The sequence below is a fragment of the Calonectris borealis genome, chromosome 21 (assembly GCF_964195595.1).
Source record: "Calonectris borealis chromosome 21, bCalBor7.hap1.2, whole genome shotgun sequence".
NCBI lineage: Eukaryota > Metazoa > Chordata > Aves > Procellariiformes > Procellariidae > Calonectris > Calonectris borealis.
In genome coordinates this window covers 10,471,015-10,495,388 of record NC_134332.1, presented here as the reverse complement: position 1 = coordinate 10,495,388, position 24,374 = coordinate 10,471,015, and the positions used below count along the sequence as shown (strand labels likewise).

General features: G+C 41.4%; 1 protein-coding gene across 1 annotated transcript in view; it reads right to left on the bottom strand.

Annotated features, from left to right (window-relative positions):
- DAB2IP (DAB2 interacting protein) overlaps window positions 1-24,374 on the bottom strand; it is a 207,630-nt gene that overhangs the window by 124,853 nt on the left and 58,403 nt on the right. Inside the window, exon 2 of the mRNA XM_075170781.1 lies at window positions 16,680-16,783. Within this exon, the coding sequence (XP_075026882.1) occupies window positions 16,680-16,783 (104 nt within the window). The remainder of the gene's footprint in view (window positions 1-16,679; window positions 16,784-24,374) is intronic.

Here is a 24,374-nt window from a genome sequence, read left to right as displayed (position 1 = left end):
AGCAGTCCCGGAATGTGAGAAACCGCTCATGTTGGTAAGTGCTGCTTAGCAACACTGCCCTTCTACGGCAAAAGATTAATCAAATTTGCAGTGTCATTGGAAACACTCAGTTCAGTCCATTTGAAAAATCAGCTGAAGATGCACTGAAGTCCCACAGGTCACCAAAGGGACAGTGTGGGTCTGTCTGGGTCATGAAAACTGGAATTATGTCAAATGAGAGGCACTGGGGGTTAATTATGAATATGGCAAATCTAATACATGCAAGTATCAGCAAATCACATATAGAAGAAGCAATAGCTTCAACACATAACATCTCATCCTTTTTCCACCTCTGGCCAATAAAGGATTGCTGCTTATGCTCTATTTTTGTAAAAATTTTACCTATCTTGTTAAAAATGTCTCCGTCACAGGGTCTTCTCCCACGGCCCTGGAGAAAGAATTACACAGACTGGCAGCTCCCAGTGCCAGTGTCTCTCAGGACATTTTTCCTGATATTTAGCTAAATGTTTCTTTGCAGAATTTCACTCTGTTCCTTTTCTGCTCTCTTCTACCAGGGAAAGGCTCCTCTCCCAGCCTCTGAAACAGTCTGTACAGCCAGGACACGCCCTTAGTCCCTGACCAAGAGCACTACTGAAAAACCTCAGGCAAGCCGAGAAGAAAGAGAAAACTCGGGAAGTCTCTGTCCGCACTCTCCAACTAGCGCTGACGACTTGCATGTAACACGCGCATGGAACAGGCAGGATTTAACAGAGTCCGAATGAAGGACTGCAACTGCCAGGAAGAATCTAGAAAACAACTGCAATTCAACAGCCATTGTTATTCAGGGATCACCTGATTCTTCTATTTGGATTCTTTTGTTCTCCTATTAAAACAAAACCACACTACTCTGGATTGTTTGTTCACAGTTCCGTAATTATCACACTGTCAACATTTCATATCCAAACAAGACAGGTAAATATTCCTGAGGAAGGTAGGAGAAAGGTAATTGAGCAATCAGGATGAATGATGCAGAAAGAGAGATACAGGTATAATGCAAGTAACCTTGAAGAACAAAACCAGTTATTTACCCAATCAGAGGAGCGACTAGAAAAAAACTGCCTAGATGAAGCCAAGCCAGGATGCCCAGCTGGGAAAGAGCTTCAATGGGGTGAAACTGTTTTCTTATTTAACTGGCACAATGGAGTCAACCATCCCAGAGGACAAACTGTTCACATACAAAACTTCTTTGTCTTTAGTGAGAACAATCCTGACAGAAGCAGAGCACCTCCTGTGCAGTGCTGGGCAGTGCCAGCTTCACAAAGGTGAATAGGAATGAGACCAGGAACCAGGCTTGCTGTGGCCATCCCAGAACTCTGTTTCTCCTTGGAATGCAGGAAAAGAGACTCCGAGCTTTGCTTTCCTCTGTTCTCTCTCTCCTTAGAGAACTGTGCTCAAATTAGGTTCTTGAGTATCTTTAGTCCCCTAGAAGAAAGCTGTCACTGAAACCAAGTGCTGGCAACCTCCATGGCAGGTTGTAATTGCAAGAGAGGAAAAACTATGTCCTGACAACCTCAGAACTCAACAAAGTGCCTTCCGATAGTCCCTGAAGATCCCAGCAGTGTCTAAATGAAAAAAAGGATTCACACTGTACATGAAGTCTGCTTTCCAATGTAATTATGGCAGTCATTTAGAAAGCAAACAAAATGCACCACATTATCCATATCCTGGGACTTGTTACTGCAAAGAGTAGCAAGTAACAATCGAGTTACAGAAAAAGACAGACCTTTCTCCAAGTAAGGTTTTAAGAAACAAACTAATCCAGCCACAGTAAGGATCATGAAGGCAAATTTGAGGGAACATCCCAACATCTATGGCCTCTAGGAGAGAGTCATTCTTACTATTATTTATGAAAACAGAAAAGTAAGGCGTTTAACCTTAATGGTTAAAGTAAGCTGGTCTTATATGGAGCTTTGGAGATTGAGTTTTATACAGCCAGGAAGGAGAGGGGAATACCAAAAACATTTAACAATATGCCAGGGGTTGTTAAGATCCCACTTCCCTTCATGAAGGTGGAGATGAACTGTCCCTCCTCAAAGAACAAAAACATGCTCACTCCCCCAGGTTAGGCTTAGAAAGTGACTTTTTTTCCTAAAAACTCAAAGCTTAGCTGTTTATTATAATTTGCTTTTCTGCGCGTAATTGCCTGAATCTTGACTCTGGAAAGTCAGCCAGGATGGCTGACTGTCACATATATACCATGCTCTATTCAAATAATTTCCAAGACAGTATTTTAATGGCTTCTTTCTGATGTACGCTCTTGTTCGTGCAGTGCAGATCATGGACCTCTGAAAGGAAGCTGCAGGCGGTATGCATCTGTAAAACCTTACATGTGAGCCTGTATAAGCTGTGCAAATACCTTGTTTGCATTCCAAAAATGCCCACCCTTACCCGTGGAACAGCAGATATGCCTGCAATTATTCTGGACACAGCTTCTCAAAAAGCATAGCTAGTACAGACCTGGCATCAAGATATTGCTGGGGGAACCACCCAGTTTTTCAGCAAATACCCAATGTGAGATAGAAGGCCACAGGCAGAAAAGTAATTTCTAGACTGCTGAGAAATCCCACAAAAGTTTTCTATGCATTTTTTTAAAGAACCATCCTCATTGGATTAGACTCATGAGAATTTAAGTGACTTCAAACAAAAACTCCAATTCCAGGAGATAGATACACAGCTAAACCATTACTCAACTCTTTGAAAACATATCCTATGAGTTCAGAGACTTGAATTGTTTATGATATAGTTTTAAGTATTTGACTTTCAATAAATGTAATAAGTTTCACATTTACAGTCTCCCATGCACTGTACACGCAGGAGATTTATTTTACAATGGAGAGCAACAGATTCCAATCAAGTATTTTTGAAACCTCAGATATGGAGAGAATGAGTGCCTTTTAGATTAAAAGGGATAATCCCCAGCTGACAGAAAATTATTCACACTCCTATAAATTTAAACTTCCACAATACTTTTTGTAGCATAATAATGACTTAAACACTCGATATCAGCTGTGAATCATTACATTCATCCTGCTTTTAAAATGTAGTTGTGATTTAAATTAAGATAAAGAATTTATAGGACATGGTAGCAATGTATATTTGGATGCTTGGTGATCCCATTCAGGCATGAAAAACAACCAAACTCTGCAAAGACTGATGGTTTCTATCACTCAGACTTTTTATAGAAGGCATCCAAGGGAAAACACCTGCAGGTTCTCAAGACTTCAAGCCTGCAGACAAGGTACTGGCGTATAACGATATACAGGGTCCCGCCTGCTGTGATAAGTAATTCAGTGCAAGGCGTATGGCCACAGACATCCTGATCCAGAGTCCTTTGGTGTTTTTGCCATGGTCTAAGAAGCCCAGGAGCTTTCTAGAGCTGCACTTTGGAACTGCTACTGTGGGGTGGAACTTCAGCTCCAGTGGGTAAATGACCATTGGGCTCAGCACATTTATACCAGATACATAACCTGTGAATGAATAGTCGGGATAAATCAATCTGCCCTTCGATTTCAGGAAAAAAGGTATCTTCTCATATAAAGCAGATTCACTTAATTATTCTACAGTATCAGAAATGAGAATATGCCTTTTAAAAGACAGTCCACAGGAAGATCCATGCTTCAACAAGCTTACTGTCCGAGCGGAGGAGAAATGAGGGAGCGCAGGTAGAGGTGGGATAGCAGGTAGGAAATACTGTCAAAATAGATTCTTTTGGCAGGTCCCAGCGGAAACGAGTTTGAAGGCAGAGGTGTCCAAGTGATTTGCTGCACTGACTATGCAGCAGATAAGCCGCAAAGCCAGGATTACTTCTCAAGGATGCTTCACTCCTATGCCAGCAGTCTAACCATTCAAATACATTGCCTCCTGTTAAAACAGGTATCAGAGCTCTCCAAGATGAGCAATAAATGCACAGGGGAGATGAGAAAACCATCTCCATAAATCTGTTTACATTAATGTTCTCTTTTAAAGTCCACTTTTGCTATATGATACAGAGTAAACTGTTTCATGAGCGTGTTTTATATGTGCTTCCCCTACTTTGATTTATGGCCTCGGAGCAGCACGCGAATGTCATGGTGCGTCTAGTCATCACGCATCTTCCTACTCACTTCCATCCGAAATCTTCAGAGCAGAGCAAATACTGGAAGAGATAACCCCATTTTCCACAATATTGATGACCAACTCTACAGAAAGGTATCAACATCAAGTCGCTGCATTTTCATTGACAAATCTTGTGTGCTTTTAATAACACATTTTCTACAAAAGCAGCTGCTAGGCCAATAAATTTTAAAAAGCAGTTGGTAGATGATATGTTTAGAATAAAAAATTGTTATTATCCTTTGAATGTAGGGATTCGTTGTGTAATTTTGCAGTAAAAGTTACTCATTCAAATATGAAACTCATGTTTCAGGCAGATGCTCTTGGCTCCAAAGACTTTCACCACATTTCTGAAGCCTAAATTAGAATATTTGTATTCAGCAATAATTACAGCTGCAATCAAACAAAAATGTTAACTTTTGTAAAGGTATGGTGAATCCTACTCTAATTCAGATAATACATCAGTCTTGCATTTTTTTCTATCTACCTTTCTAGACAACTTAATTTCCAGATATTGTGAAAATACTTAAGATGAAGCTCATTTGTCCTAACCTCAAAATTTATGAAAATGAGTATTTCGGTTTGATTCACCTTCTGCTTACAGCTTTGAAAAAAAGGAGAAAAATTACAATGAAGGGATAAATATAACACACACATGACACTTACAGGAGTATACCAGCCTTGCTTTCAGGCGTTTTTCTGTCCTTCATGACACACCGATCAGAAAATTTTTTGATTAAGAAAACTTATGACTGTAACAGGCAATAATCCTTAGGACGGGGTAGAAGGAATCTTTTTACTTGAAATTATATCACAAAAAAAATCAAGAACTTCAGGTGCTTTTATTAATCTGTAATACAGTTCTCAAAATCTCAAATTCCCCTCCTAATTAAAATAGAAACCGGAGGCTAGAAATACGCACACTTCCATCTAGAGACTGCAAGTGAGGTCTCTACCTGCCCCCTCTATGCAAAATAAAAATGAAAAGCGGCCAACAGTTTTTCTTTCTCAGACGAAATCACAAATATTCAATCGCCAATTTAAATTGAAATGAAAAACAATGCAAGACTACTCCCTGCTATTTTTCTCCACCTTTACTCCTTTCCTTTTCCTCCTAAGCTTGTGACCTTTGTGTCTAAGGTGGCAAAGAATGTGATGTGAGGTAGCAATAAACTACACAGCTGACAATTATGTTTCCTAGGACACTCAAATTGAAAGTTTGCTAAAGATATAAACCAAAAATAATATCCTTCAAGAATTGGAGGCAAAAATTAAGTTCATAGCTGTTTTATCCCTCAAAATAATAAGACAGACACTGTAAGTGGCAGATCCTATTTTTGGGTCTTAGCAGTGATTATTTCTTGCCTAATCATTAGCAGCGGATTTACTATCTTTAAAGCAGAATTTTGTCACCCAGCAGGAAATTTCAATTCTATCAGGCAGATTTAAGTCTCATTCATTTATTCCTTAACTGGTTTTGACTCACTTGCTAATTATCAAGGAAGGCTGCATTCAAAGTAGGCCTGAAGCTAGGAGGCAGGCATGGTCTGCACGCTGTCCCTCAGTTAGAGCCAGCTGCCGTACCCGTTGTGCAACTTCCCGAGTGCCTTGTTTCCTATGAAGGTGTCCTCCTCCACCTCCTAACACTAGCAGAACTTGAATTACTATTTGTAAATCTTTAAAAAAATCTAGATTTGACAGGGAGGTAAAAACACCAAGCAAGGTATACAGGTGCCTTTTTGACCCTGTTCTTCTGAAAGGTGATTGCAGTGCTCAGAAGCTAATGGATGTGGGGATAAGGGGGAGCATTACGTGGACATGCTGAGCTCCCATCTTGTTCCATACCACATCCCAAGTATGTCTAAAGACAAGGCCATCTCTGCTCTCAGTATTAAATTAGATAATCAGCTGCTAAGATTAGTACAGAAAGAAAACTAATCCTAGATTCCACCCACTCCTGGAACATCTGCATAAAACAGATGAACACAGGCCTGGGCTCCACCTTTCCTTACACTACCTGCATGCCGTGGAACAGCGGGCTGCGGAGGTCACCGCGCAGCTCAGGCAGAAACCCCCCTGGTCATGGCGAGGAGGCAGAGTCATGGCAGCCCCCCAGGACTCCCGGCTGCTCTCTGAACACGACACGAGTCAGCACCGCTCTGCACGTCATCGCCTGGAACGCACGCTGGGGCACATCTCCCACCAGTCGCGAAGAAGGCATGGGAACGTGATCGTTTACTGTAATCAGGCCAGGCTGTCCCATCCTGGGAAATATGTGGGTACGATCTTGCAAGTGGCCGGAACGAAGGGAGGGGACGGGGCAGGCAGAGGCAGGTTGTGCTGATCACCGTGGGTCCCGCTCTGCAGAACAGTGTACATGACTACACGGAGCGATTTAGGAAATAAAGACATGATTAGCTCTGGAGCTAATTTCCTTGGTGCTTTGAAGAATGTTGCAGGTAAGATATGATCCACGGTAATTATGGAGGAAGATAAAGACAGGGAAGCTGCTGGCAGAGCGCCAGGCCCAGGAATACCTGAATACCTCAGGAAAGGCATTATAGCTTGTACCACCGCGCTCTCACATTACCCTTGGTGCCTGCGCCATGACTATCACTGTTCACTAGGAAAAAAAGAGGGTGGGGAGGACAAATACAGTCTATTCCTTATCAGAGTGCGGGGCTGAGGAAAAGTGACAGTATGGAGGAGAAAGTGAATCTTGTTTCCATGGTAACTAAAGTTTGAAAAAAGTATATAGAAATCAACGTCATCTTAACATGTATGTTTACATACAGACCCACAGTAATAAAAAGTTATCCAACTGCAAGTATCATGAGACCATGTAATCATCATGAGACCATCCGAATCAGATCTGCTGTCTCAAGTAGCTGCGCTTGGTTTGGAACAACAGTGTCACCACCTGGAGAAACATTCTCACATTAGGCAGCCCCAGTTTGGGATTTGGATGGGAAGAAGAAACCTCCAAAACAACTTCCAAATGGTCTAACTTAGCAGCCCTACTCAACAGAAAGTGCCATGAGCTCTTCCATGCCAGTTAAAGCTCAAAGTCAGACACTTCCAACAACACAGACAAGATCACTTCCAACGGGATGAAGCATCTCGTACATGATTTTCTGTCACAGCACCCTAAGTTCTTTCCAAAGTATGCAGATGATGTGAACCATCTATCACAATGAAAGTCCAAGAAATTATGGCTCAGAATATGGCGTAGTAATGGCTATTAGAAAGAAGTGTTTAGTCTAAGTGAGAAAAAATATATCTCAGAAATTAAGTTAAAACTTGGAAGAAATTTATTGATAACCATTCAGTGTTAACTGTGGCCATGACACACATTTCTATTAATTCCACTGCAATCTAAGTTAATATCTAACTTAATATCTTATATCCATGAGCTAAAGCAATACAAATTCCCAAATGGAAAAGGTTCAGAGATGAAGGTCCTGATTGAATGGACACTCATGTTCTACTGGAGCTCTCTAAGAGACTCAAATAATACCTTACACTATTTGACTTGTTTTCTGAAAGCACAATATCAGTGCTTTTGAAAGTGGGAGAACGGAATGTGTTTATTATCCTACCTTTTACATCTGCAGTACAATTCTTTGTCTGTGACCCAGAAACAAATTAAAGGGACACTGTCAAGTTGCATATTTTAATGGTCATCTTTTCTCTGCACTACCAGCAATCTGAGATTTTTGCAGTGCCTAGAGGTTTAAACAAATTAAAGCTTTTGTTTGTTTACTTTATGCCTTTCACTCATTTCACAGAAATGAAACTAGTCAGGTTCATTTGTCTCCCTTACAGCCTGTTAATTAGTATTTGCATTTGGACTTCCAGGGAAGAGTTTGAAATACCACCAAATTTTTTCTTGTAGTAGTTTTGAAATGAGCAAGAGGTAGCCATTTCTGTTCAAATCATCCTTTGGAAATGGAAGACTCTAAAGAATTTATATGAATCCAAGTACGTTGCTGAAAAATCCAGTGAGAGTTTGAGATTGTCTGTCTTTGGGGGGGGAATTCAAACAATTGCAACAGATAAAAATACAACAGAGCACCTGAGCATGTATTAAATTGTGAAATTGCCACAAAAAATGCCAAACAAACATGTTTTAGGGACAGTCATCTGGAGAGTTTTAATTTTCACCATTTTAAATTATGCCTTGAGTTGTTTTTGTTCCTTGTAAGATGACCAGCAGAACTATTACGCAGTCCCAACTTTTTTATACAGATTATGAAAGATGGGAAAAGTCATATAATCTTTCAGATGCCTTAGTTTCCCCATTTATTTTAAGGCATTATGATAAATTGCAACCCCTCAGTGTCTGCAAGCTTGAATTCATTCAGATTGGCAGAACACTTTAACAGCCTCAGATGAAAGGTGCTACAGAAGTGCCAAGTACTATCACTGTAATTATCATTCAATATACACTGATCAAAAGAATGAAATGTGAATTAGCATTTCCTATTAGCTCTACTTACAGCCTAAATTTTAAATATTCCTCCCATGGGCTCTCTCCATGAAAACATACAGGAACTGTTGGTATTTCTCATATGGCTACAACACTGCTACTACAGGAGTGGAGGAATGGAGGGATCTAAAGAGCAGAGTCAAAAAATCATGAGAATAGCACAGGTTTCTCCTACAAAAGCTTGCTCAGGGTTTCCGGGAAGAGCTTGGAGCTGCTCTCCCACTCTCACTCCTGCCCTGTCTCCAGTCTCTTTCCTGGCACAAGGATGTGATCTTCTGTTGCAGCTCTAAGGATTTCCTGCCGCTGGCCTCCTTTGGACCCTGAACAGCACTCTGTGAAAGCCCCTGGGTTTCACAGACCCCAGAGGAGTGGGTCCAGCTGTCCTCAAAGGATGAGAAAGTGTAAACATTTGGAATAGCTAAATGAAATGAAGGGAATCGTGCTAATTTACACCCACTGCAGAACCAGACAATTTGCTGAAATTATTGTTTTCCCACTTCTCCCCTGGGAACTATACAGTATTTGACTTTATTTTCCCTAGAAACATAAGCTCCCCTGTTAATCCACTGCCCGGGCCTAACATGGGAAGCAAAAATGTGAGTTTCTCCCCTAGTCCTTAATATGTGTCAGTGGTGGTTGGGGCACAGCAATTTAGTGATTCCTGGCCATTTCCCTCTTGGTGGAAGCTGCCATCACTGCAGATTAAATAAGGGGGTCGGACTGCACGCTGTGTGGTCCCTTACCCTTTAGGAGCTGACCAAGTTCTATTCATTCTTCTTATGCAAAGCATCTAACAGATGCCAACAATACCGGGTCATCTTCCATCCTCTCCTTACCGGCACGTACCAGAGCCAGCCTTGCTGCTGTCCGTACAGACCCTGTGGAACAGAGGTCTTTGCTGTCCAACCATGTCAATTTGATAGCAATCGAAAGCAAACCAAAACCATGCTCCACCCCACAAAAACTAAAAGAGGATTACTAATACTTCTAAAGAAGAGTGGCCTCATGTGTGAATTAAGCTGTTGATGAGCCCTTATGCCTCCTCCTTTCTGTAAAACTGTCCTTTGGACAGCTGCAGGCTCTGAAAAAGAGACCTCCCTGGAACATACTCAGTTCAAAAAGGAAAAAAAATCCATACCCTGCCTTGCTGAGTCCTTTTCAGTGAAGCAGGTCATAGCACCACGTCTTTTATCCTGTCATTCCTGTCTCCTGCTTGATGCACATAATAAATCCACAGTGGTTTGAACTGCAGCTCTGTGCTGAAATCTGACAATCCCACGTATCTTTAACCATGCTCTCTTCCAGTACTCTCCCAACTGGAAACTCCAAGTTTACTTAGAAAATTTTCAATATACAAGGTCAGACTCAAATAGTTAAACATACTATATTTACAATCCGTTTCACTTTCCAATTCCTGTGCTAAGTAGCACAGAGTATGGAAAAAGATTCCCTTTTTTAAAACAAAATCTATCTTTCATGCCTTAACTATAATTTATCCAATGTCTCATAAAGTACATGCAAAAATTAAAGAGCAAAAATACCCAGAGATTTACATTAACAAGATGACTTAGAAAAATAAGACAGAGGGCTCTAATTTTTACAACAAGCAATTGGAAATTTGACAACATGGGGTGCTGGCAGAGGAAGTAAGAAAGCCAGATGTGTCTGACCTGGGAACAATGACTTGCGAGTCCAGAAAACCACTTACTCATTTTCACATGACAGCATCAAGTTTGAAAAGAATATTGAATTCTCTTGAAACTGAAGGAGGATTTCAGAGAAGTAATTAGGAGTAGCTTAGCTAGTGGTTAACACCAGGACTGGGAATTAGAAATTAAGAAATTCAGCTCAGGACGTATTTCCTGGCTTTGCTGCATGATCACATTTAAGTTAGTTAACTTTTCCCTACGTCAGTTTTCCCAGCTGTAAAATGAGGGTGCTACTAACTAGCCACCTTTGTGGAGAGCCTGGAAATCCATCAACAAAAGATGCTTTAAAAGTAAAAAGTCTGCATGCTGTTGTTGTACCGGACAAAAAAGAATCTGACAATCAGGTTAGCACTCCTAATTTTTGCAAAACAGCACCAGTGAGACTAGAAATAACTGCAAATGCTCAAAATGACCTCGTTTTTCTTCCGATCCCTAAAATGCTCAGAAACCTAAAGCTTCCAAGCATGTCCTGTTCCAGAAATGGTGACTGAATTGACAGATACATTCTCAAAGTAATTTACATATTTCTTGCTGCCACTAACACTGGTTATCCAAATTCAGTCGCAGTTGACAGTTTAATGATAATAGCTTTCTGTTTATATATCATCTGTGATAATGTTCCTATTCTCCTTAAATTCAGTCCCCGTAAAAGGGGTACTTTAATGTATGCAGTCACAGACCAAAATGATAGTAATTTTCCCTTCTAGTTGGAATGGTTTAGTAAACAATTACATTTCAATTAAAGACGGGGTGATCAAGCCGAGGGAAGCACCATTCAGCTCTTCACATAATACAGGAAGATAAATTCTCCAAAGTCAAACTATTATAATATAATCTACATGACTGCTTTTGAAAAAAAAAATTTAAAAAAATGGAAAAGAGTGTATACTATACACAGACAAAAACTTGGGAAAAAATCCTTCAACCTCTCGTCCACAGCAGCTTGAACTAGGATCCCATTATTCAGGATTATGTTCAGTGAAGAGGAATGGTAGAAGGGTTACTCACTTTAATCTCTCCAGGAGTTTCCATTTAGTGGTATGCCATTAGTATTTAATACTTCATTTATCAAGGATTAAAAACAGGATAGATGGAGGAATGCCATAAGAGTAGCTTATAATGTATCACTGTAAATTCAGCTGTGTACCCAACCCAAACAGGCAAAAAAACTGCTGGAAGACAAGTTAACATTACAAGCAGAAGAACTAAAACCTAAAAAGATTTCAATATTTCTTTGTGACTATAAATGCTTCGTTATTAAAGGGCCTGAAAGGCACAGCAATGACAAATGAACCACAAAGGACGGCTCCTGCTCCAAGACATCAAACTCGAAGTGCAGAACAATAGACAACAAGCAGACGATGAAGGAACACGAGAAACGAGGAGATGATACTCATCTTCATGACTGACAATGAGCTGATGAAGAGAGTGTTTATACCACTGGGTTTGGCCTTTGAGGCTTCTCTGAGAATTGATTCCCTTCCAATCCAATTTACACAATTCGATGGATGGACAGCCTGATCATGTAGCTTATAGCTGCAATGTGCTTTGGTTTTGTTTTGTTGGGGGTTTTTTGTAGCCAGTGTGGCTTCAACCAGAAGTGTTTTCTGAGATCCTGGAAAGCAAATGATTGATAGTAGAATTGAGGATTAAAGGTCTGGAGAGAAGAAAATCCTAAACCCCATCTAGCATTTTGGGGTAGGAGAGAAAATACAAATGCTTCCTCAGACACAGCTCTGTAAGAAAGGCAGAGAGTCATTTTCAAACCATTTAAAAATATTCAGACTACATATGTTATATTAATTCACTCTATTTGGAAGGAGGCTCCATGCACAGTCAGTGAGGTAGACTAACAGCAGGAAATCATTCTGGTTTCTTAATCCAATCACTTAGCCCAACTCTTTTGCACAAGTTCTTTGGCAATTTGGACTTCTGCTTGGCCTGGGATATTTGCACAGAGAACTAAATAAATCGGGCTCTAATAAAAGCAGTCAATAGATGGCAGTACTCTAATGAGATGGGAGAGAAGGCATCACACAGCAAGGCTCAGCAATCCCACCCTTGCTTATGATTTCCCTGCAAGGTGGGCAGAGCAGGAGGATTTAATACCCAGCAGAGTTTCCCATCTTGTGGTCCCTGTGTTTGATAATATACAACACAAATTTCAGCTATTTGGATTTAATGCAGAGAGGCTAAATGCCTCCCTGTATTCTCCTAACAGGTAAATGTCAGTCAACAGCAAGGCTTCACTCATCTCCCCTTGGGCATGGAGAAGAGTCCAGCATTTGCTAGATTGGTGCCTACAGCTCTTGAGCGTTATCAGCTGCTGCCAATTACCCGTTCTCAGTGGAGACAACTCCAGGTCACTACCTAAACAGGCAACATTTTAACTGACATCTCACGCTAAGTCAAGCCTTCTGTCTTTCTATCCTTAGATATTGACTTTTCTTGAAGCACTTGTTAATTGGGTCTCTTCATTCAAGGGGCAGAATCATGACAAATAGGAAGGGTTCCAACAAGTCCATTTAACTTTAAAGATGTCTCCTGCAAACATGTGTGTGAAGATAGTCGGTCTCTTCCATGAGTGTATCAGATGTAATAAATTCATGAGGACCAGAATTTCCCTGCTTATATTTAAGTTTATTCTGACATGCACCAAATCTACTGTTCTTAGGCACCGATACAGCAGTCAGGAAGGTTTCTTCTAGTCCACACGAAGCACTATGCAGCTGGCAATGTGAAGTACATTCATGGTTTTCCAATCAGACATAGACTAAAACTGAATACTGAACTTGGTGCTCAGAGCAGATGCAGAATCAGGGACCTCAGATGAGCGGTCACTTCGATTAGAGACTTGGATTCATTAGACTAATCAGATCATATAAAGCTCTGATAGCACAGGAGTTAAGTGGGGTGGGTTTACATGGAAAATAATCATTTTACAACATGAGACAACTAGGACTAGGGAAGAATTTTTCATGTTTAAGAAGCTCTATTAAAAATTTCTTTTTGTAGAAGGAATAAGAGCAGCTAGTTCACATATTAAGATGTAGAAATCTTAAGGCTTGATTTTCAAGGTTATATTCTATAACGCAAAAGAATAGCATGAGCTATTGTTTGCCAAAGTTGCTACAAAACCCATAATGCCCAATTAACTGTAACCTGCCTGGCAAACTTGCGTATGGGCAAGGAGCACTTCCACCCTAGTTTGCTTTAGATTTCAAAAGAAAGCAAGCAGCTGGGAGTGCAACAGTGTCCAAACAGCTGAATCCAATGGCTCCTGAGCTTACTAGTCCCTTGCAGACTCACCAGCAGAAGGATGGAGATGTCAGGGAAGAACAACCAGCTGTAAAATATGAAAAGCTTACAACATCAAAACCTACAGCAGCAGGCTCAAAAGTAATAATCCCATTACCACTAAACTAAAGCACTAATTACTATTCCCAGTGGCTGGAGTGGACTGACTGCTAATGTTCCTCTGGTTAATGAAGGAAGGTGAGGGAGAATATATTTCTTAAGTCAGACATCTGCTGAAATCTGGGCAGCCATAAAAACTATGTATGTAATGAAGCCATTCATATTAACGGCAATAACATTCAGAGGGCTGAGCAGGAACAGAAATGAGATGATAGTGGATATAACTCAGAGAAGAAAAATGCTCTGTATTATCCATGTGATGACTGCCTTTATTTAATCCATACTGAATAACAGAGCCAATCAAAGCAAGCAACCACATCCCATATAGGCTGTTTCACTAACAAGAGCTAACCTGCTTAAAGACGGGAATAACTTCTCTAAAAACATAAAGCAGGATATATGCCATTGGAAAAGGAATAAACAGCATTTTATTTTCACTGACTACAGGTACACTAAGAAAAATACTCCCAAATCCTCTTTCTTGCGAAGAATCCAATTTTCCCATCGTTCTTTGCCTTTTTCATTAACAAGTAGCACATTGTTTAAGGTTCAAAGATACTCATTTACTGAGATAGATAGATTCTGATAAATGAAAGGCACAAAGCAAAAGCATGCCTATTCAGTTAGCTTTACCGTGTTTCTATCTGCCATGCTCAGAGTTTTAGAGCATTTGTAACTGATAATCAATTCAGATAGAGGGCATATGGCTTGTGGAACAAGGGGGTTAGAGAAAAAAATTAGTTTCCCTCTTGGCATTGAAACAAGATGCACCTTGCTTAGCAAAAAGGTGATACCACAAGGGGAATCAGACCAAAAGATGACCCCTCTGTGTTTTGACCTGTTAGAACAGGGAGCTGTTAGGAGAATAACTTTCACCAACTCCAGAAAAAGAAAACCAAACATGCCCCTAGAGCAAATGCTTAAAGACGTCTCATACTCCATTGTTTTTCTGTGTCAGTGTCTTCAGTATTTGTCACATATTGTATACAGTCCTTCAAAACAGAACTCATTTCCTGCCATCCACTCAGTTTTCATCACTTCTTCCCATTTCATTTAGCAAATAGAGCAGTACCAAAAAACACACTCTCATATATTCAGCATGTGTTTGCATATAAAGGCAATATAGCTCCACAGAGAATGTTATGCATTCACAAACTTACAATTTATAGAACTAAAATAAACTACTTGGACAAACTGCTATGATTCATTCATCAGTGCAAATGTTCTCAGGTGAACTGGGTGTGCTCAGGTTTTTCTTTTAGATTGCACCATTGTCTTTCCTTTGCAATTCTGGTTCTGCCTATCTAGGTTTGTTATGAAGTAGCTGAGCCTGTAAAGTAGGTGTGGCCTGCAAAGAAAACCTATAAACATACATTGAGAAAACCAGCTCCAAGACCATTTGCCTCTTCTCTGAATAAAAATATCTTTGTGCAAACTTCTTATCCATATATATCAGACATTTTGCTTTTGAAAACATAACCTTCTGATTGCCTTGGCTATCGCTCATACTGGTTACATCCATCTCCAGCTGTGTATACTTTATGCTTGTACTTTTTTTTTAAAATCTCTAAATAGATTTCTCTGTTACTGTTACTGGAGGTTACCCTAAACGTTACCCAAAAGACCTTGGTAACTTCAGCCAATTACAAAGCCCCAGCCTCCCAAGACTCTATCGCATTAACTATAGACGTGTCCAGGTGATGATACACTAGAAAAAAAAACCCCAGCTACTCTCAGCTGCATGTTTATTCCCCACTTTCAAAAAAATATTTGATCCCACCATTGTGCTTCTATTTGTCAGCTGAGTATACTCCTAAATTAAATAATTACTTGGATTTGATATTATTCATTAGGTAACACAATCCTTGCGGTAAAAATTACTGTGATCCACTCTAGAAGTCTATCTAATATCTGCAGGATGTTAGAGAGATGACTTATATCATCATGGGGAGGCAGTGATAAATACCACTGTGCTCATTCTAACCAACAAAGAAACAAAGACTTCTAACTCACTCCAGAACTGATCTCCAAGGCATGACAGGGTCTATCTTCTAAAGCTATGAGCCAGCCCAAACATCTGATCTTGTAGGAGTGCAGGGAGGTATGGAGAGGGGAGTCCTGTGGTTAGACTCGTTACACTTCCTCATACTGCAGTGAAATGGTCGGCAACTCCTCTATCGTCTGCAGCATCACAGAGCTAGGGCTCAGCACCGACAGATCCCTCGGTCAACGAGCTCTGACTTCTTTGGGTCTTTGGCTCCCTGCTGTAAAATGGACATAGTAGTGCCCGTGGAGCAACAAGACCCTGTTTGTCCTGTTTGATTTTGGTTATCACTGTTACTCATGTTAGTGGTGCTGCTCTGTTCCACTCCCAATGACTTCCCATTCTTTACATACTGTCACAACAAAACAGTGATATTAGCAGAGCATCTCAAAGCAAAAGGATTGAAGAAATGGAAAACAGCGAATGGCTCCTCTAGGCTCCTGCTGGGAGAGGATACCAGGCTCTGGGGAACCACCAGCTCAGCAGGTTTTCTGTTAGTTAACGAGAAGTTCTTCTACAGGAGATTCTGTCTCTGTAGGAGTATGAGGACATACCGTACAGTTGCAGACCAGTAAATACATCTATGAATATACTGCATTGCCCTAGGATTCACAAAGGAAACCTCTCCAGGAATGTCTCCCAAGTGAAACAACTTACCCAAACCTGCTCCAGATTCAAATTCCAATCTTGTTGCTTTACCAAGAAATATTTTACAGTTGCTTATTGTTAACAGTATCTAACAACACATTTTCTTAAAAATAAGTCATCAACTAGTTTCACATACACCACCTCTTCTGTCAGGATGAGCAAGTCCCTCTCCCTTCTGGCAAAACCCCACAACAATCATTAAGATGCCGTAACAATCATTAAGATGGGGAGAGACACTTACCGTGACGCGGAAGGGCGTCGTGGCAGCAGGCTCCATGGTGGGGTTCTTCTCAGTGACCCCGCTGGGCATGCTGCGCCTCTGCCCACACCTCTCCGGGGGGGACTCTGTGGATGGTACAGAAAACAAAGGACAATTACAAACACACAAGCACAGGGACAGTCCAGGAATGTCAGCAGGCCATGCAAAATGTGGCTTCTTCCTTTGAGATGACCTTGCAAATGAGCCAACACAACCACCCCACTGTATCTGCTCGTATTTCCCACAGCCGCCCAGAACAATGTTCACTCAGTAAGACTTTCACCTTCAACAATTAGCATTTTTTATGTAACTGTAAGCTTCAGATAATGCCTGACAGGTTGGCATTATCATTATTTCCATTCTGCAGGTGGATAAACAGAAAATGTATTGAGCTGAGCAAGAATTATATGCAAAGTACAGATCCGTGCACTTGTGGACTTGATACTCCTAAGGGAAACTGCTAATGGGGTTACAGGCACAGGATGCTTAAGTTACGTCTCTAATTCCTCTAGCAATTTGCTTTGTAACTAGGAAAAAATTATTAAATCCTGCATTTGCTAAAGTATAAAATGTGGATAGGAATACTTACCTCCTTCCCTGCTGGTGAGGGAGGGAGGGGGCTGAAAAGGCTAAATTAACCAATATGCGCAACACTGAGAAGATTTAGAAAGATATTAGGTAAGGTCAGCAACAGCATTATGAGGTGGTGTTTCCTCGGTTCACAAACCCTCTTTGAAAGCACCATGGAACTCAGAAAACCAGCTCTATTTCCAAGCTGCTATTCAGTGATGCTCAGACCTGGTAACAAGCTTCCCTTCTCAAACCATCCGAGAGTCCTTATTAGCCAAGCATTTCCATCGCCCAGAAGGCGGAGCTGTGTCATCTCCATTCTGTTGATCGGGAAGTCTAGAAAATGGGCAGGGCCGGCGGTCATGATCATGTAGGCATTTCGTGATAATTTCAAGAAAAAAAATTCAGGTGTCCGGACTACAGTGTTCCCAGGAGCGGACCCATGACAAAGGGCAGAAGAATGCTCCTCCTCGGTCCGTGCTGCGGCTCTGCAGGGGGCGAGGAGGCTCCCTGCTGGGGGGGACCGTACAGTCTTCTGTATGACTCCACATGGGTCTGCGCGTGGCTTCGCAAGTTAAGAAAATGTCTTTATGTAGGTCTCTACAGCAAGGCAAGACGGTTAGAAGAAACAGCTCAGTCATGTTCATGAGCAGAGTTTAAGCCCACGTGAAGTGTCAGGAGTACAAAACAAAGGCCTGAGCAAATCCCCTGGTGCTGCACCCTCACCTTCACACACCAGTTACTTTGCTGCTCCTTTGAAGGTAAGCACCGGGGATTCCTCTGAGCTGAGTGCTTCTTTTCTGCTTGTCCCTGCCCTGCTGGGGCACTGACCACATCCAACAGTGGGAACTCTACAATTTTCACTCCGAGCCAGACTTTTGGGGACATGAAGAAGTTTTACATTCAAAATCAGCCCAAACTGTTTAAGAATTCTCAAAATGGGTACCAAAATTAAACAAGTATCAGGTGGTATATAAATACACTGGTAAGGTGCAAGCTGGGCAAAGATGTTTGTCAAAAAATGTCTTCTTTTGGCTTTTGTTTTTTTTATTTTTTGCTACTAATACATATCCAAATATTGTCCTCTGCCATCAAATCATGATCTCCCGAATACAGAATAATCTAAGCTTTGGAGAAGGTGAATGAAGCTCATACTTCTTATTCTCCCAGGCACCAGAATCTTCTCTGCTCTTTTATTTATCCACATCCACTGGGTTAGACTTCTGTTAACTGAATTTCTCCCTTTCTGTAGGCTTCTTTTCCACAAATATTTTCTGTCCTTCATGTCACCTTATCAACAAACCCTTCTGATGTATAGAAATCCCTGTAACTTTTCAAAGACAGTGTCTGGATATGTAACACTGAGTTATTTACTAAACAATACAGAATCCAAGCAAAGACAACAGCAAATCAACAACAATTTCAGAAGAAGTTGTTTTTCTCACTGAAAAGCAGATTTTTTACACAGTTGTTCTTCTATTTTTAAAAACTATGAGCATAAAAATAAACTAAAAAATAGAGCTGAAATAAACATTGGGGGAACTCATTCTCATACACAATTTCACAGGCAACAGGCATGGCAATGAATATTACATCATTGCTAGGATTCTTGGTCGGGAATGAGAGGTAGCCTGAAGAAGAGTACCTGCTGCAAAAGGAACTTAGATGGTAGACTCTGCTAGAGGGAGGCTTCTACAAATTAGTATGCGAAGAAATATAAAGATGGAACAACCTATACTTCAGAATGTCTCAGACAGTGTGTTCTCCTAACTAGTGTAACTTAGAGGTGGTTTGTTTGCCAATTCTCAGCCTCTGCAATCTGCAATTTGCTGCCATCGGGTCTTGGCAAGGAGGGTTGTCCCCTTAGCAAGGTTCTCCCCTTGCCAATGACTGCCATCACCTGGGATCTGTAAGAAACAACTAATACCTGCAATTGCACTCAACAATTCCTGAGCGGTATCTTAAACTATTCCAAAGGGACAGACTGTGAGATTCTACCCATGTATGGACTGGGTGAAGTGCCTGTTCAGCGACATCTTCCTTGGATGCAAATCCCGCCCATAATTCCTCACCAGCGGCCACATAACCCGACAGCCAAAATCAGCCAGTTCATTGCTTTCACAGCTTCCAGCCAAGCCTTCTAATGTCTTGGCCACTTTCTTTGCAGAATGCTGCACTTTGAATCTCAAGGAGGCAATCAAGTCCTTTGGTGTCATCTCCTTTCCCACACCATTCCTTTGAAGAGTAGCCTTCTTTTTTTTGGACCGTCATAAAGAAATTACTTGATTACAGCATTTTGGAAGTGAGTTCAAGATGACAAGACGACTGAAGAAGCTGCTTTGCATTTTCTTAATGACCAGAAAAATAAACGTTGTTTAAAGCATTTCTCATATACATGGCTGGAAAACAGGAACGATGGGATTACGTGAAAAGCAGCTGCAAGAAATGACTTTCCCCAGAGCCTGCAGCACAGGCACCAAGCTGTGCTGCCCAGCCCAGCGCACTTCTCGCCTTCAGCACAGAGGGAAAGTACTTGCTGTTCCGTATAGGTGTTACAGCACCATTGACTTGCACCACAGTCGTTTGTCAGAACAAAGTGCACAATTGTCTCATTTTCTGTAATCTGTCAATCTGCTTCCTCTTTCAACCACGCAGGTCAGACTTCTTCAGAGAAAGGGAGAGTGTGTTATGACCCAGGGCTGATTAATATCTGGGTCTGATTGCACTGAAGTCACAAACTGTACTCTTAAATTCTTACTTCATCATTAAAATAAACCCAAAGCAGAGCCAGCAAACACATCAGTTTGACCCAGACCAAAATACAGAGATGGGTTAGGACCTAAAGGTTCCTATTATTGTTAAGCTTATGGTTCATAAAGTGTTTGGAGTCCGATCTCCATTTTAGCTTAGTTTAAGCACTGCGTGTATCACTGGAGAGGGGAGGCTTTGCAGGAGAGACGCATTACAAAACTCTACAAGAAACCAGAAATAACTAGAAGGAGGGTTGGGTGTGGGTGTTTGGGGCGGGGGAGCTGTTTGTTTTAAAGGGAAGTAAAAATAGCTTACAGGTAAATTAGTAACTCCTAACTAGCAGAAATGTACAGTAGAACAGTTTTACAGCATGAATACCTTAAGGTTTGAAGTGCCCTTTTTATTTCTTCAGGGTTAGGGGAAAAGTCTTAGGCCAGGTTACTGGCATTAGCCATGTCTGCAATAGCAAGCCCACAGTAACACCGCAGCAGCCAGCCACCACATAAAAGGCCGCTGTAAGGCAATAATAAAAACTCTCCCCATAGCCACTAGAGGCTGAAAAAGAAATGTCTTAATTTACAGCAGAAGATATTTGGGTTAACCATTGGAAAAAGTCTTCTTGTGGCACAGACAGTTATACATTGGAATTGATTGTCTAGAGAGATAAATGTATGTTCAAGCCTATCTTAAACCTTCCTGTGGCAGAGCTCTCCCTGTCAGGCGAGGTTCAGGTACAATGGGCTTCCTTCCCTCCCCTCTCCTGGGGCAGACGGGTACCAGATGATCTCCTGAAATCCCCTCCAGCCTTATTTTCTGTGATTTCTGACAAATTTGCCCACTTGTGCATAAGACAAGCAAGCTACAAGAGATCAGATTCAGTATCTGACTTCAGCCTTTTCTTCACAACCTCTTCACACATCTCCCTCCTCTCCTGAACTTCCACTCCATTTCTGGCTGGACAGTCTCTACTGGCAGTTCTGTAATGCCTCTGTCTAGCACAAAGAGTCCAGGGTCCTACACTGACCTCTGTTAGAGACTCACAGTGTGACCCTTGGACATTTTAATGCTTTTCATCAGATTCACAATTGATAAAAACCTTGAAAATCCCACGGGAACACTGCAAGGTTTCATTAATGAATGTCTGCCACCCATTTTGTATCCCAAGATAAAGGATTCCAGAATCAGGAACAGTATTACTGCAGGCATCTAACCACGGAATGACATTTCCAGAAGCACTTAGTATTATCAGATAACATCCTCACTAGACAGTGAATTTCTCTGTTAGCTTAATACTATCCCTCAGCTCATAGAAATTCCAGGATTCTACCTTCATTTGTCTAAAGCATTTATTTGCTTTAGATGAGATTTGATCTGAGGACTTAGACACACAGTATCTCATGACACTATTTGCTCTCCCAAAGTCCTCAACTTGTTATGCACTTAAAACCTCCAAATCTTTCTTTTATGACACAGAGGCCTGAAAATCACTGAAGTAACAGTCTATTAAATGAGGATTATAGTGCAGGCATACTGGATCTGAAAACGGATTCCTTGGGTATAGCAAGGAAAGCCACATTACCCAGCAGCAGAGATGCCAGTGTGCAGAAACGGCACCCACAGAAAGGGGTGGCTTTCTGATTCTCCACCATTTCCACCAGCCCGCAATGCAATACCCAAATAAAGGATGGGATATATACAGATGAGCAATAAGAAGTTGTCTAATTACTGTTGGACAACTGAATCAGGCAAGCCCACCTAAGTATATGACCTGGCCCATTAGCAGCTCTTAAAAATCTCAAAATTAGACTGGAAAATGTTCATAAGTCACTCTGAGGAGGACTGTGGCCATTCTGATAGAAATTCCTCATCTAATTTTCTCCTCATTGTTGATATTTTTTCTGTACTTTTCTAAGCTTGCCAGTGATAACTGGGCATTTCTGCTCGCACTCTGTTTTACTTCCAACCGTGCTCCTGTGGGCCCTCCCAATTCTTCCTCACGACCGAGTACTAAATCTCCCCCCAGCAGCACTGTTCAATGTCTGCCCCAGGCTGACGCTGGGCACGTTACGCAATCGCCGAAGCAAGAAGAAACAAACAAAAGTGCTTCCTGCTTTTCCAAATATTTACAGAAGGCTGCAGTGTTTGGGGTTTTTCCCAGTGCAGGATAACATCTTCAAAGAGAAACTTCCTTGAAGTTATCAGACCCCTGAAACCTCTCCCAGGTTATCACACATAGTTGGGTCCAACATGCTGCTTGGTGTGTATTGCACTAGGATTCTTTTTTAAGCTGCCAGGGTTGAAAGCATCTGAGTTCACTGCCAACAGGAGGACACTGTAAACATTGCACGTTAATTTAGGACCTAGGGCTTAGGAATATTTCTGAAACTGTTTCTGTAAATTAATAAACACATTTGATTCGTTAACTAATTCAAGGCATTTGAATTGACAGAATAATTAACCCCTACTACACTTTTCCATGCCTGTTCTTCATGCTGCGGAATAGTTACAGAGCAGCGTAGCAATCCCCCCCCAAGGCTTCCAGGACATCAGCAGCAGAACGGACTGTGAGGAACTGGTGGCACCAGAGCTCTTGTTTAACCCACTCAACGTCACTGCCTTCTTCGTTGCAACTTCTCAGACACTGCTACAGAGCAGGTCATTATGTGTAACAAACACACAAACAAATATTAATACTGTTTACTTCTCACTTAGCAAGTGAGATGTTTTTACATTTGCATTACCTGCTCTTGTGAATCACAGCTAGTCCAAGAGATCATCAGGATTATGCTCTCATTAGTGGGAATGAAATACATTAACTCCTTCTGTTTGTTCATCTCTCTTCACACTCTCCCCCTCTCCAGCTCTCCTCTCACACACAATTCCAGGGATCGGTCAGTGGAAGAGACAGCATTAAGAAAAGCAGAAAGAACCAGCTGGAAGGAATAACTAAAAAGCAGGCACTTCCCAGCAAGTTGATTTTCTGATATGAAACTGTTCCAACTCCAAACAAGAAAGGGAGGTACAAATCCGAATGAGCGTCAGAGAAGTTAGCAACGAGAAAACGTCTCCCTCAACTCACCAAAAGGAAGCCGTGCTTGTCAGCAACGCACATGCCATGGCACTCCGAACAAGCCAGGAGTAAGAGGAGAAGCAGAGATGATGACTTCATCAGAGGCAGCAAGAAGGAGAAGTATGACTGGAATGCCAGACAAGCCAGCAGCGCTGGGGAGACGCGGCAGGAGGCCAGGTTCCTGCACCGTTCCGCAGTGATGGGCTTTGAGGAAAGGAGACTGTAGAGGACAAGAAAGCTTCACCAGATCGTCTGGATGTAATGCAGAAAACTAAGAGTTGATGAGAACCAAAAGCTGGTGGAAAAGGTCCTGCAGGCAGCCCTCGGAGAGGTCAGGCTGGCTCCCGACCGCCAATGAAGGTGTGCTCCTCCCTGTCCTGCCCCATTGCTTTAGTGCTTGACATCTCCAGGGTGCCCCAGAGAGCTTACCAGGGTGGAGTTTCTGTGAAACCAGAGGGAACAGGAATTACCGGTCTCCTGCTTATACAATTACACTCCGTGAATTAATTTTATTGCTTAATGAATTTAGGTGTTATTCCTCTAATTTCTCCATTATCTAATAACTCCTTACTACAAACCCAACAGAGGAGAGGAGGAGGCACATAGTAACAGAAGTGATTTATTTATCATGGCTCACAGTAGCGTTTATGAATTAAAAACAATCCCTGGAGAGTAGATATTTGTAGTGTCTGTATGATTCTGAATACTCAGACAGGCTGCAGAAAAATCTACATTTCAGACAGCTTTAGGTGGCCGCATGAGTCCAGGAGGAAAGATGGATCTTTAATCTGAATCCAAAGGGGTATTCAGAAGCCATTGTTAGAATAGTGGCACTTTTTAAAAGTGGAATATTACTCCGGGAATAAACAAAGACAGAAAATAATAAATACTGAGTTGAGCCAACTTTCCCCTTCACGAGGCATGAATACCTTTGAATGGGAAGAAGAGATGCAAAAATGTCTAATTTCCAACGGACAAAGGTCAGTTAAGAACCACTGACAGGTTACGAATGCCCTTGCTAACCCTCTCTTCCTGCTCCTGTCAGCTGGACTAGAAATATAGCTGCAAGGCCAATTTCGTTGTTCAATTACCTGGAGAACTATTTATTGGAACATATCGCCCAATGCCCCGCTGATCCCTCAGTGAATTCCAGTTGATCCCTTACAGCAATATTATAACCATTATGCCACACAAAATTAATTAAAAGTCAAACCTTTATTAGGCAATAAAATTGACTTTTAAATAAAAATGGTCGTGAAGCAAAAGTTTAGGGCAGGTAATGCTGC